Genomic DNA, 14,438 nt, shown 5'->3' with positions numbered 1-14,438 from the left:
ATGAGGTTTCACAGGAGAAGGGGGAATCTATTGGGAACTGGATTAGGGGCCTTCTTGTTACATTTTGGCAAAGAAGTTGTCTACATTTTGCCCATGTCCTTAGACTTTCTGTGAGGCTGAACTTAAAAGTGATGTACTAACTAATTTGGTGGTGGAACTTTCAAGGCAGCACAGCCTTCTGGGGTGGCATGAACATTGCTAGCAACTTTTGGCCAAGTTTAATGTGATGATCAGGAACAAAAAGATTTGAAATTTTTGCAGGTTGGCCAGAAAACCGCAAGTACAATGGGGACTAAGGAAGGTGTGGTTGTTAAAGGGATTATAGTCACTAAAGAAATACTAATTTACCCAGAAACAACAGGAAAGATGGCTGGAGGGATCTCAGGAATTTGAAGACCACACATTTCAGGATCAAAGATGTAAAAGTAAAAACTCCTTAGCGGGCACCCTGCTTGCACAGGGGGACCTAGGAAGTTGTTTCACCATGCACAGCCACTGAGGCACTCAGAAGTTGTGGCAGCCAGGGTCCCAGGAGGCTTGGTTACTGTTTGAGATAGACACAGAGACCTTGGCAACAACCTCGGCAGGAATGCAGGATGCTGGAGTTAGAAAGTAATGGAGGCTGCCATTGAGATTTCAAAAGACCTGGGAGGCCGGGCAAAGTACATCAGGATCAAAGTCCCTGCAAGCTGCCCCTGAGAGGGCAATACATGAAGAAGTGAGAAGGAAGCTTCAGTAGAGACCCCCAAGATTAAGAGATGCAAGTAATGTGGGACATCAAGGAAGGAAAGTTACAGGAATTAAGCAGAAACAAGCCAAGAGAAAGGTCATGTATGCTGCAACCAGCAAGGCCATAGGTGCTAAGCTCTATAAGCCCTTTGGAGAGAACACATTTCATGTGACCCAAATGCTGGACATGGAGCTATAGAACTTGTTTGTCCAGCTGGATTTCCGTCTTATTTAGAACTCATTCATTCTCTCTATGCTCCTATTTCTCCAAATGTTGACTCTGTGTCTTTATATATTGAATATATATAACTTGCTTTTGATTTTTGCAGGGGCTCACACTGAGTTTGCCTTGAGTCTCAGAGGAGACTTTGGATTTGGACTTTTGGGGAAATGCTGGAACTGTTAAGACTATGGGAACTTTGAAAATGAACTAGATGTATTTTGCATTGTGAGATGGGCACGAGCTTTTGGGAGCCAGGGGTTGAATGTTATGATTTAGATATGAGGTGTCCCTCCCAAATTCATGTGTGAGTCAATGCCAGGAAGTTTAGAAGTAAAATGTTTGGGTTATGACAGTCTCAACCTAATCAGTACATTAATCCACTTGAATGGATTAGCTGGGTGATGACTGTAAGGAAGTAGACTGTGGCTGGAGGAGGTAATTCACTGTGGCGGGTGGTGGGATAGGGGATTTTGGGGTTTAGGTTTTGTCCCTGGTGAACAAGAGTGCTCTCTGCTTCCTGATTGTCATGTTCTGAGGTGCTTTCCTGTTACACCTTTCCACGATGGTGTTTTGCCTCACCTTGGGCCCAGAGCAGTGAAGTTGGTCATCTTTGGAACTGAGATCTCTGAAACCATAAGCACCAAATAAACTTTTCCTCCTCTTAAAAAAAAAAAAAAAAACAAGAAAGGAAAGGAAAGAAAAAGTAACTAACAACTTTCATACTTCAAAAGATACCCTAAGAAAGTCCACAGAATAGATAAAATATTTTCAAATTATATATCTGATAAGGAACTTATATACCAAATATATGTAACTCAAAATAGAACTATAACATGAGAAATGGATTTGAATAGATATTTCTCTAAAGATATGCAAATGAGCTATAAAGACATAAAAAGATGCTTAATATCATTAGTAATCAGGGAAATGAAAATGAATACCATAATAAAACATAACTTTGCATCCACTAGGCTATCATTCCTCAAAAAGATAAGTGTTGGAAGGGATATGGAGAAATTGTAATCCTTATGTGTAACTTCTTTGGAAACACAGTCTGGAAGTCCTAAAAAGGTTAAACATAAGAGTTTCCATATGACCCAGCAGTTCACTCCTCAATATATACACAAGAAAAATGAGACTATATGTCCTCACAAAAACAAGTTCAGTAATGTTTGCAACAACATTATTCCTAATAGCACAAAGGGGGGGATGATGTTCATAAATGCATGAATAGATAAATAAAATGTGATATATCCATACAATGGAATATTCTTCAATAATAAAAAGGGATAGAGTACAGATACATCCTTCAACATGGATGAGCCTCAGAAACATGCTAAGTAAAAGAAGCCAGTCACAAAAGACCACATGTTGATAATGTATAATTCCATTTTTATGAAATGTTCTGAGTTGACAAATCTATAGATAGTAAATTAGTGCATTGGGGGATGAATAAAGAATAAGATATACGTCATGTTTATATAAATATTTCAAAATATACTCTACTGTCATGTATAACTAAAAAAGGAGTGATTGTTAATGGGTATAGGGTTTATTTTGGGGGGTGATGAAAATGTTCCAAAGTCAATGATGATAATAATTTCTCAGTGTTGTGACTACTAAAGCCATTACATTGTACATCTTACTTGGGCTCATGTATGGCGTGTGAATCATCTCTCAGTAAAGCAGTTATTAAACAACAGCCATATTATATAATTACACTGTCATGTTGAATTCCATTATAATTTAGATTTATGGACTAAAACTGAGTGCTCAGAGTTTTCAGTGGCTGTTCTAGCACATACAGCTAATGATGGCACAGCCAGACTTCTTAAACATCAGGCCAATTGTCTCTGCATTGTGATCTTTGTAGAAATTGTACCCAATAAACCATAAAAGTCACACTTTGAATTTATTTTGGTTTGACTCAGTACTATTAACTTATGTAACAGATAAGTCTCTAAGGTTGAGGTTGGCAGAAATTTAGTTCTCACTCATGATAGGTTCAATAGAGTTGCGCAGGGGTGAAGGGGTGGTTTACACCCAGTTATTCAAGGACGCAGGCTGGTGGAAGTCTTTGTCTTTCATGGTGATGGTGGGCTGAGCTGGTAGATAGGGAGGTGTTTGTAAGCCAGACCTAGGACTGGTGCACATCATTTTTCCTCATCTTCTATGGTCATATCCCAGCCCCTCACCCCAACCCTACACAGATGCAATGCTGCTGGGATTGTAGACCCTGACCAGTGGCCACTTGTAGTTGTCTCCTGGTCTTTGGGTTGAACAATATGGTATCTGTGCTAGAAGTTCTCTTCCTTGTACTTTGAAAAGATCAAAAAGAGATTCATCCCATGATGGCCTGCTCTAGCTTAAATTTTGCTCATTCTGGTTCCTGCTTCATTGTGAGGTATTAATACCTTAGGGTAACAGTAAGTACTAGTCTGACTGGTTATTCTGTCAGCAGAGTCTCCCTTGTCCAGGAGAATAGTCTTGTGTTTATTGATCACATACTTACCAATAATTGACAGGCGTTTCCAATTGTATCTTACCAAAGAACTATTGATAAGGCTTGCAGGAGCCCTTGAAGGGATGACTCCATTCAGCTGGCACCTCAGCTTCTCTGTCTTTCTGAAGTACCCACAAAAGCTGGCCTGCACCATTTGTCATGATGGTTACCGAGTAGATGACAAAGAGGGATTTCTGAGACAATAGCACCTATCCTGGAATCATAGAGCACTTGTGGTTTCAAACCATGAAACTTCTGCTCTGGAAGTCACTGGGAGGGTCTTGTTATGACTTTTGTTTTGTACTAGGCTGTGACCCAGACTGGAGGAGCCAATTTTTGTTGTTGTTGTTGTTGTTGTTGTTGAATGAATTATGAGAAGGGAAGTAAAGGTTGGAATTAGAGGGGTAGAGGTCCCTGGCAGCTTTATCGAATTCTTTTACTTTACCAGCTGTGTGGCCTTGAGTTTTCTGAACCTCAGAAAAGTTAAGGAATCATCTCAAAAAAAATCATCAGGATCTGAGAACAATATCAAAATCTGTAGGATCTCTTCCATGTAGAGTGATTGTGAAGATTTAATGATAATCCCTATGAAACATTAAAATCCAGTATTAATGGCAGTGAAAAGGAGATAGCTCCATTGATGCCTAATGTTGTAAGAATGTGATATTTTGATGGGGCATGGTGTTGCATATCTGTAATCCCAGTAGCTCAGGATGCTGAAATTCGAGGCTTGCATGTCCAAAGATAGCCTTAGCAACTTAGTGATATCTAAGCAACTTAGTGAGACTTGGCCTCAAAACATAAAAAAGGCTGGGGATGTGGCCCAGTGGTTAAGTGCCTCTGGTTTAATCCCCAGTCCCCCAAAACAAACAAACAAACAAAAAACCCACAACATTTTGTAAGCCTGTCAGTATCCTAATAAATTTTACAATGTAACCATGATGTTTGGAAAAGTCATAAGAATCTTCTATTTAATAGCCATTTGTTGGATATCCACTATTTGTAGACAGATTGCCAAGTATTAGAGGACTATCAAGAGAAAGAAGAAATGGTCTTTGTCTTTGAGCAGTTCATGTCATAACATTAGCCATCTCTGGCCAGGCACAGTGGCACACACCTGTGATCCCAGCAGCTTGGGAGGCTGAGGCAGGAGGATCATGAGTTCAAAGCCAGCCTCAGCAAAAGCAAGGTGCTAAGCAAGTCAGTGAGACCCTGTCTCTAAATAAAATACAAAATAGGGCTGGAGATGTGGCTCAGCGGTCGAGGGCTCCCGAGTTCAATCCCTGGTACCCCCCACAAAAAAACCAAAGCCAAAACAAATATAGCCATATCTACATTTCAAATAGACCATAGGTGATCTAAGTTTTTGTATTGTCAGTGTTTTAGCCAACTGCACATATATTCTAATATAGACAAAAATAGACGTGATTATCTCTCTTTTTAAAGAAAGTGCAAGTCTACCAGTTGTCAATTTACCTTTCTCCCTAGCACACACATATACACTGATTATCAGGTTGTTATAAAACATTTGTATATTGCAGTGTATTTTTTCACTTTTTTCAGATAATTATTTGAAAACATCATTGGGTGAAAACAGATTGTGTTTTTATGTGCAATAGCCTAGTATTCTAATTAGTTTATTTAAGTTAGAAACTTGGTGCTTTAGTTTGGATGTTGAATGTTCCCCCAAAGGTCCATAAGTTAAAGGTGTGGCCCCCCCACCTGCTTGGTGCTATTGAGAGGTGCTCTACAACTTTAGGATAAAGGTCCTGTGGGAGTTCCTTAGGTCACTGGAGGCATGCCTGTGAAGGGAATTGTGTTATTGTGGCCCCTTCCTCTTTCTCTTTTGCTTTCTGGTCATGAGATGAACCATTTTCTCTACCACATGCTCCCTGTCATTGCCATCTGGCACCCCACAAGAAACCCTAAGTAAAGGGTCTATCTGATCTTGAACTGGAAACTCCAAAGCTGTGAGCCAAAATAAACCGTTCCCCTTTATAATTCAATTATCTCAGGTTTTTTCATTATAGTGATAGAAAGCTGACTAATATACTTGGCCTAGTTCATTGGCTCTTATTTTCGCCTGTTTTTTTAAAGGCAGCATTATAACTTGTTCCTTTTTGTTTAATTTAACAAATCCATTATTCTCTTAAGTTTATTTGAAGCAAGGCTCATAGAAAAAACCATGTTCTTCATTATCTTGTTTTATTTCTTGCATTCATAGTTTCACAAATCCCTAAAATGTTAGAACTGGAACAGGGGGTCTTTATCATCCAGTTCTCACCACTACCCCATCCTTTAGCACAGGAGAGAAATGGGGCCCTGAGAGATTAGGGGACTGGCGTCAGTGATACCAGACATCACTGGGTAGCCAAGTCCTAGTCTCTTTGTGTCATACACCTTCTTTGGTGTTATTTCTCCTTCCATTGACCATCCCCCTCTTCCTAAACTGTCACAGAATCCTGCTCCAGTTTCCTTGAAATGTCTCTTGGCTTCCTCCCTTCCCATTTCTTCCTGTCTAATCCAGTCCCTCAGGACCTCACAGTGGGAAAGGCCTGACAGCACTGTGTCTCTGAGGCATCCATTATGTAGATTAATTTGCTGTAATTACTGCTGTCAGCATGTCAGTCCTCTTCTGTGAAGCTGCCAGGAGCTTCCTGCTTCCTATGGCAACAAATGTCAACACTTCTCCTCGCAGGCTCCTGGGCTCAGTCCTCCAGAGGCCTACCTGACTGCAGATGCCCAGCCTCATTTCTCTTTTCTCCCTGTGACCCCCAAAGGCCCACAGCTGCCTCTGGGATTTCACAACAAGTCAGCCATGTTTCTGTGATGCCTTTGGTTTGTCCAGCTCTTTAGCTGATGGTTTCCTTCTTGCCTTGCCAAACCTCCATTCTTCTATGCTAAGTCCAGATCACACCACTTTCTTGATGATTTCCCCAATTTCTCCCGTGATAACCCAGAGCTCCCCCTTTATTCCCGAACATTCTTATTGTGCTCTACCATGTAGCAGTGGGCATAGAGCATCTCTTGCATGGTTCTCTGGTTTTTCCTTGGAATTGCATCGGCTTCACAATTACACACACGCACACACACACACACACACTTTTTTTTTTTTTGAGGCGCTAAAAATCCAGCTCAGGGTCTTACACATGCTAGGCGATCAGTTGTATTGGATGCTTTTTAAAGGTAGGATTTGTTTTTCTATTTTTCTTTTCATAGTTCCTTTTAGTTGTTTGTTTTGTTTGGAATCAGGGATAGAACCCAGGGGTGCTTTACCACTGAGCCACATCCCCAGCCCTTTTTATTTTTTTATTTAACACAGGGTCTCACTAAATTGCTTAGGTCCTTGCTAAGTTTCTGGAGGCTGGCTTTGAACTTGGAATCCTCTGCCTTAGACTCCTGATTTGCTGGAATGGTAGGCATGCACTACCATGCCCAGCTTGTATATTCCATTTTTTTTATGGTGCCTAACAAATGGTCAGTAATTACTCCTTATTTATTAGGAGCTTGTTGAGTTTTAGAAGGTATAATTTTTAACTACAAGAATTTGCAGATTGAATAAGGATTGGTTGTTAATATCGCAGAATAGCACTCTACTGTCTTCCACATATTGAGGGGATCCAAGTTTGTCCATGCAGATGCTCTCTGGGGACCTGCCTAGATAGGTATGGCATTCACATTAAGTTTCATTAGTGTGTGGATCGGTGGCTGGGTTGCAGGGAGCTGGGAACTCTCCCACTGAGAACTATACACCTGCCTCTCAGGTTTTGCAGTAGAGAATGACTACTTCAGAATGGGTAGGAAGAGCACCCTCCCTCATTACTCTGGCACACTCTTGGCATTCCAGTGTGAAGTGCGTGGACTGGCCTGGCTTCTTTCCTACAGTGCGTCCTTGAGCCAATCATGACCTTGGTGCTCTCTTTTTTATAATACTGATACAGTGTCCTAAGATTTAATCTGATCTTTGTTTAAAATATTTTTTTCAGAACCTAGTAGGTACTGTAGTTTCCCATAAAGGTGTTGGCAAAGGGAGTGAGTGTTCTTTCAAAAAGTCCGATCTGCTTTCTAAATTTCTGATAACCTTTGCCATGCCTCTGACCCTTTCCTGATAGTCATTTCTGAGCTGAAACAACTGCATATTTTACTGTACTTTGGACTCTGCTCTTACCAAGGTAAAAGAATTGCCTCTGCTAAGGGCTCATAAACTTGGAATTAGTTTTTCTTTAATGTCAGGACTAATTCCTTTCATACAAAATGGTTTGGCCTTTCCCTTTCTTTGGCACAAAAGATAATTGGCAAAGCCTTGGATAAAGGTAAAGTTGGCAAGCTCTAGCATGATAATGAGCTTTTAGCCCTGGGCTTTTAGGCCCCCTTCTCTTTTCATGTTCTGAATCCTTATTCTGCCCAGTAAGTCGTCCCTTCCCACCACTGACACCTGAAAATGTTTGAAATCCTGCTCCCTTTGTTAATGTGTCCAACACACATGGAGAAATGTTACACGTCTGCATTTATAGAAAGTTATCCAACTGGAGTCACATTTTATAATCTTTTTAGGTGGATGGAAGTCTGCTTAGTGGAAGAATTGCCCCCAACCACTGAACTGGAAGAAGGGCTTCGGAATGGAGTTTACCTTGCGAAGTTAGCCAAGTTCTTTGCCCCAAAAATGGTATCAGAGAAAAAGATCTATGATGTGGAACAAACGCGTTATAAGGTAACCAAGATCTAAATGGTTTTTGCTTCTGGATAAAAGAAGTGAAAGTTTGGTATTTCACTTCCTTTTCCTCTCTTCACTTCTACTGTGTCTGTAAAGATTTGGGAGAGGGGGTGTCCTTGGTATTTGGAGACTGTTAATAAGTATTCCTGAGGCAGCAACAGTTTTGAAAAGGAAAGTGTTTCTATTTCCAGGCTGAGAGACCTCTCATGTTGGAAGCTACTCAATGCCTCCCCCATTATTCTTTCATGGAGGACATTTGAAGCTTTATTAGTGCCAGTAAATGTAGGAGTGGGGGCATGTTACACCTCTGTTTTTTCCACCACCAACACAGTTTATTGCTTCCCAACTTTTCATTGAGGAACTAAATACCTACTTGGGACTTGAACTTATGCCCCTAAAGAATTAAGGCCAATGTAATAAAATAAGTAGTAATGTTGAATGACCAGGTAGGAATTCTTTTCTGTTTGGTGTTTAAAACAAAATAAGACTAATCTTTTTGTTTGCAACTTGTTTAAGAACTGTTTCATGGCTAATTTGGGAAGAATCAGAAAATAAAAAGTCGCCATAGCCCTCTTGAAGAAAAAACAACAGCAGTGACAACAAAATAACATTATTTAAATTTGGAAGGAGCTAGGGGGAGAAAAAAAATCATGGTAAACACCAATCTTATATTATTTTTTTTAAATCCAGATCTTTTAGAGATATATATATCAAGGTATTTGTAGATGAAATGGTATTTTGCTTCAAAATAATCAAAGGAAGGATGGATAGATGATACAAAACTGGCCATGAGCTCATAACTACTGAAGGTGTGGGGTGGGTATACAGGGGATCATTATACTATTCCACCTCCTTTCTAATATTTGAAAATTTCCACTAAAACATGGAAAAAGGAAAAAGTAGACAACTACATAAAAAGCTTATGCATTAAAGATATGTCTTCAGAAGGGAATTTAAAATATGTAGTGTTCTATCCTGGAATATGTGATCTCTTATCAACTACAGGCCAAGATTTCTAAAGTTTCTTTGAAACTTGATTCTTTATTCTCTTAATGTATTTAGTTTTTGTTTTGTTTTGTTTGTTTTTTGTTTTGTTTGTTTTGTTTGTTTTATTTGCCCAGGATCCCACACATTCTGGTCAAATGCACTATACCAAGCTACATCTGCAGCTCATATTTAGATCTTCATATCAAGGGTTTTTTTTTTTTTTTATCTGCAGATTTTCAAGTGTTCCTAAAACTTATGACTCTTATAATGAATGCTATTTTTCTTAAAATTGCAGGGACAATGTTGAGTATAGTTGAAAATGAAATAAATGGAAAATCCATTTTAGACAAAATATATTTTTTAAATGTATATGTTGAATTCAGCTCAAATGTTTAAATAATCATTGAGGCTCACAGTGGACAAGGTCATTTGACAAATCTCTTTTGAGTCCATCTACATCATCTAGACAATAAGACAACTGAGCACAAGTTTTTTGCTTGAATAATGTTGTGAATAATTGTTTAAGTTTGGGTTTATAAAGTCATATGTTTTACTCTGAGAACCAGCTACTAATGGTCTTTCACAAGATTTTAATAAAACAATGACCAAGTCAGCCAAAATTAAAGTTCAATGACTATTTTTAGAAATTCAGAGAAGTGCAGAAAAAAGTCTGTATTCACACCCCCTCCACAAAATAAATGTTTGTCCACATTTTAGAGTCTGACTCTTCTTCTTTTTCATGTTCTATTTTTTTAAAACATTTATTCTTTAGGTGTAGATGGACACAATACAATGCCTTTGTTTTTATGTGGGGCTGAGGATCAAACCCAGGTCCCACCCATGCTAGTTGAGCGTTCTACTGCTGAGCCACAATCCCAGCCCGTTTCATGTTCTTATTATAGTTATTACCAAGATCTAGGATTGTCAGTGCCAACACCCCCATGTAGATTTCATGATAAATTGTAGTTGGGATAGACCTCAAGCTGCCCTGAAGGGACAATTGTGAAGATTTTCCTTTAGCTTTGGCTTTGTAGACAGTGAGACTCAGATGGGAAGACAAACCTTCAGTGGATGTGAGCCTCAGAGCAAACTATGGCCTTGGATACAGGTGTCTTCTTCCAGATCAGCTCTGGACCTCATGAAATTGCCTCAGGGCTACTTAAACAGGAGCCTTCCCTTTGCATCCGAGATCCTACTGCTTAAATGAACATCAGCTCCTCTTTGGGAGGGTGACAGGGGAAATATTTTCAGTCCCTTGTTATGAAACAAAATACCTGCAAAGCCTAAGCAGGCAATGACATCCCTGAGCAAGATATCACTAGAGGAAAATGCTCTGAGTTGGGGTTCTCAGCCCATCAGGCCCCGGAAGACTGGGCTGTGCAGAAGTGATGGTGAGGAAAGGGTTGGGGGAAGGGAAGCAGCAGAGGGAACGAGGCTGTTGCCAACTGTGGTGGGGGACCCCCTCCATGCTGTTGAGCTACAAGAAAAACATAGGACACATGGAAACTATCCCTCTGTGACTTCACTAGAGAACAGAGCTTTTTCTTTTTTCCTTCCTTTTATTAAGTTCCTGAAAGTGCCTAGTGTTCCTGATGGAAATTTTTAGTGGTTTGCCATGTAGTCATAAAATTGTATTTTAGGGCCTTTTTGTTTCTTATACAAAAATGAAGAGACAAATCTTCATGAATAGGCGACACAACTTCCTGTTCGTGTGTTCTTCGGAACTAGAGTCCATCATGTGATCCTTTCCAAGGAGCACTAAATCATGAGACTGAGGCAAAGATGTTGAAACACAAGGGAATGTTCACTAACCCTGCCCAGCCCCTTGATGTGCCATCTGGAAACCATGAATTCAGTGAACTTCGGCTCTCGCTGCAGAGTCTGCCTAGGCTGCAGTCATAAAATATGATCCCCCTGTTAGACATGGTATCCCCAAGGCAAGGCTATGTCCCTGAGTCCTGAAGGACACTGTGTTGGCATCAGCAGCTTTGATAGCCTTCGTTTAGGCAGATGTGACCTTTCTTGCTGCTGGATCCTCTTTATCTGCCAGCCAGTGTATAACCCTGTTCCCTCGTTTGTTCAGGGTTAGAAATATATCCTAGGTATTAGAGTTAAGCCTTCCAGTTATGAGTATTCTTTCTAGGTTACCTCCACTCTCTATCCCAGGCCTGGGTACATGATTACTCCATGTGTCCTTGGCACCTATCACTGTCCCCCAGGTACATGCTGTAGTTTATTGTAAAGATTGTCCTGTTTTGTAGAAGGAACCATGTGCCCATTTTCTGCTATGTCGTCAATCAATGGTGCAGGGCCTGGTCCACAGTGGTACTTAGAAAATAGCTGTTAGGTGAAGGAATGAATGATAGTAGTTTTAAGTGAGCCTAAAGCCTTCATTCCTTTCCTATCTTCTGAGCTTTATTTGGTATTCTTTAAAGGACCTCAGAGTCTGACACTGTTGTTCTGAGTATAATGCTCAGACCTTCATCAGGACCATATACTAGGTGTGTGCTAAAACTGGCCAACTGGCCCCACCCCAGATTGCTGAGTCAGGCAGAATCTCTTGGCCTGGGACCCTGGAAATTATACTTCTAATAATTCACCTGCAGGAAATGCTTTTCTTATAGACTACTAAAATTTGAAAACCATTGCTCTAATAGATGAACATTAGCATAAATTGCAATAAAATGGTAGGGAAAGAAGATAAAGTTGTGCCCTGATAAAAATATGCTCTGAAATTTGAAATTTGAGTGCCAGCAATGCTCAGAAAGTTTTAGTTTTTAGAGCATTTTGGATTTCAGATTGTTGGATTAGGGATTCTGAACCAGTAAAGTCTATGCTAATAATTCATTCGTTCATACAATACTTACCAACACTTTCCCTGTGCCAGTCACTGTTGCAGATACTAATAATAGAATGGTCCTGAAGTCATGAGGCTTACAGCTGTTGAGATAGACTATAAGGATATGGTTGCGAATTTGGATCAGTGTATGAAGGAAGAAAGTAAAGCCCGTGTTATTGACATAGCAACGGGCAGAAGATAGTTCTTCTCTGAGGGAAGTTTATTCTGAGGCTGAAAAATTGAGAAGAAAGCCATCCATGTGCAGAGTTGAGGGTGGGGAGTGGGAAGAACAGTCTGAAAGAGGGAACCCACATGGTGAGAATTTGAGGAAGATAAGAACTTGGCCCCAACTGCAGAGCTAAGTGGCTGCAGCAAGGGACAATGGTAGGAGATGAAGCCAGGAAGGAAGCCAAGATGGTATCACAGGGCACACAGGCCCCACCAGCCCCATAGAGGATGCCATGATGTCATCTGGTGTGTGGGGGAAGCCACTGAAACAATAAACACAGGCGTTGCGATGTGATCAATATGTGTGCTTTAGAAAGATGAGTCCATTCTCTGCAGAGGAGGTGACAGGAGGGTGGGAGCAGGGGAGAAAGAGAAAAGAGAGAGAGAGGAGAGGGAGGGAGGAAGGTGAGAGAGAGGGAGAGAAAGAGGGAGGGAGGGAGAGAAGAAAGAAAGTCCATCCCATAAGGGAATGATTCAGTCCAGGTGGCAGTGGCCTGCCTGGGAAGGCATTGTGACTGGTGGAGGGCCATGAAGAGAAGGCATTGGTGGACAGCAGAAGAGAGATCAGTTCTAAAGGGAGTGGGGGTGGTGAAGGGGTCAGGAAGGTTTCCATGGCTGAGGCAGAGGGTGACAGGGTGGATGTCTTACTTGCTGCTATAACTGAATCCCACAGACTGGGTGATTAAAGAACAGAGGTTTATTTAACTCATGTTTCTAGAGCCTGAGAAGTCCAAGAGCATGGCACCGGCATCTGCTGAAGGCCTTTGTTGCTGCATCATGGCATAACAGAGAGCACATGGCAGAACAGCAAATGTGCTAGCTCAGTTCTTTGTTCCTTTTTTTTTTTTTTTTTTAAATAAAGCCACTCATGGGGGCCCAAACCTCACAACTTCATCTAATCCTAATTACCTCCAAAATGCCCACCTCCAAAAACTGTTAACCTATTAATTTAGGGCTTGCATTTCCAACATGTGAATTTGGGGGAGATACATTCAAACTATAGCAGTGAGTGTTCCCAAGCAGGCTGAAATGGACAAGAGAAAGAAGAGGAAGGAAGGGTATTCCTTGGAGAGGACTCAGGGTGACAAGGCTCAAAGATACAAGCAGAATTCTGAATAATGCCTTGAAAATTGTAAGCTTATAATGAATGCTTGTTGGTATTTAGGTGTGTCTTAGGTAGGGAAGACATAGGCATAGTGGTTGGCAATGTGAACTGTAGAAGCAAAATACATTCTACCTCCTGGAGCCTGTTTCCTCACCACTTTATATAGGGCTTAATAATAACAGTATCTCTCTTAGTAGAAATTTTGTGAGGAACAGATGTGATCACCCATAGAAGACACTTGGTGCAGTGCCTGAAAGATGAACACTCTCAATGAGCACTGGCAGTGGTTGTTGTTCTGAGGCACTGAGTGGAAAAATGAGCAGAATATTTGGACTTGGGGTCAGAGATTCAGCAAGGGAACCTTAGCCCTGAGACCAACAAGTTAGGTCAGCTCGGGTGTTGTATATACTTGCTCCCTCAGTTTCTGCATCAATAAAATAAGTAAATTACAACAATAATAGGTTTCTAAGCTTCTTCAGAGTTCTAAAATGCTCTAAGTCTACTATGTGGAAAGTTAGCATCCAAATAAAACTTACATAATTCCTCATCTATACAATTTAAACTAGGTGAACCGGTGCTGAGGATGTGGCTCAAGTGGTAGCGCGCTTGCCTGGCATGCCTGCCTGCAGCCAGGGTTCGATCCTCAGCACCACATACAAAGATGTTGTGTCCGCCAAAAAAACTAAAAAATAAATATTAAAGTTCTCTCTCTCTCTCTCTCTCTCTCTCTCTCTTAAAAAAATAAAAATAAAATAAAATAAACTAGGTGAACCTTGTTTACTGGCATTGAAATAGCAATAGAAAATCAGCATGTACTCTGTATATGAAATGAAAAGAATTTGTGTTTCTATATGAAATATAAAGTTATGAACAAAAGTATCCATTGGCTAAGTATGATCACAATCATGCCATCTAGTCTGGTATTAATATATAGAACTAATGAAAGAAAATAGTCTCACTAAAAATAATTACAGTGGACTGAGATTATTTTGAGCCTGTTTGGAAGACCATTTTCATTATAATGAAGCAAATGAAACAAATCAATAGATTGAATATGTTATTGTGACAATTTTCTCACTGAAGTGTACTTTTTTAAAGTCGTAACATGGA

General features: G+C 40.4%; 1 protein-coding gene across 1 annotated transcript in view; it reads left to right on the top strand.

Annotated features, from left to right (window-relative positions):
- Iqgap2 (IQ motif containing GTPase activating protein 2) overlaps window positions 1–14,438 on the top strand; it is a 297,019-nt gene that overhangs the window by 127,865 nt on the left and 154,716 nt on the right. Inside the window, exon 3 of the mRNA XM_046426823.2 lies at window positions 8,010–8,166. Within this exon, the coding sequence (XP_046282779.1) occupies window positions 8,010–8,166 (157 nt within the window). The remainder of the gene's footprint in view (window positions 1–8,009; window positions 8,167–14,438) is intronic.

This window comes from Marmota monax, unplaced genomic scaffold, assembly GCF_021218885.2.
Source record: "Marmota monax isolate L192 unplaced genomic scaffold, Marmota_monax_Labrador192_F-V1.1 WCK01_AAM20220418_F8-fsc00018, whole genome shotgun sequence".
NCBI classification, from domain to species: Eukaryota; Metazoa; Chordata; class Mammalia; order Rodentia; family Sciuridae; genus Marmota; species Marmota monax.
This window is presented reverse-complemented; position numbering and strand designations above follow the sequence as displayed.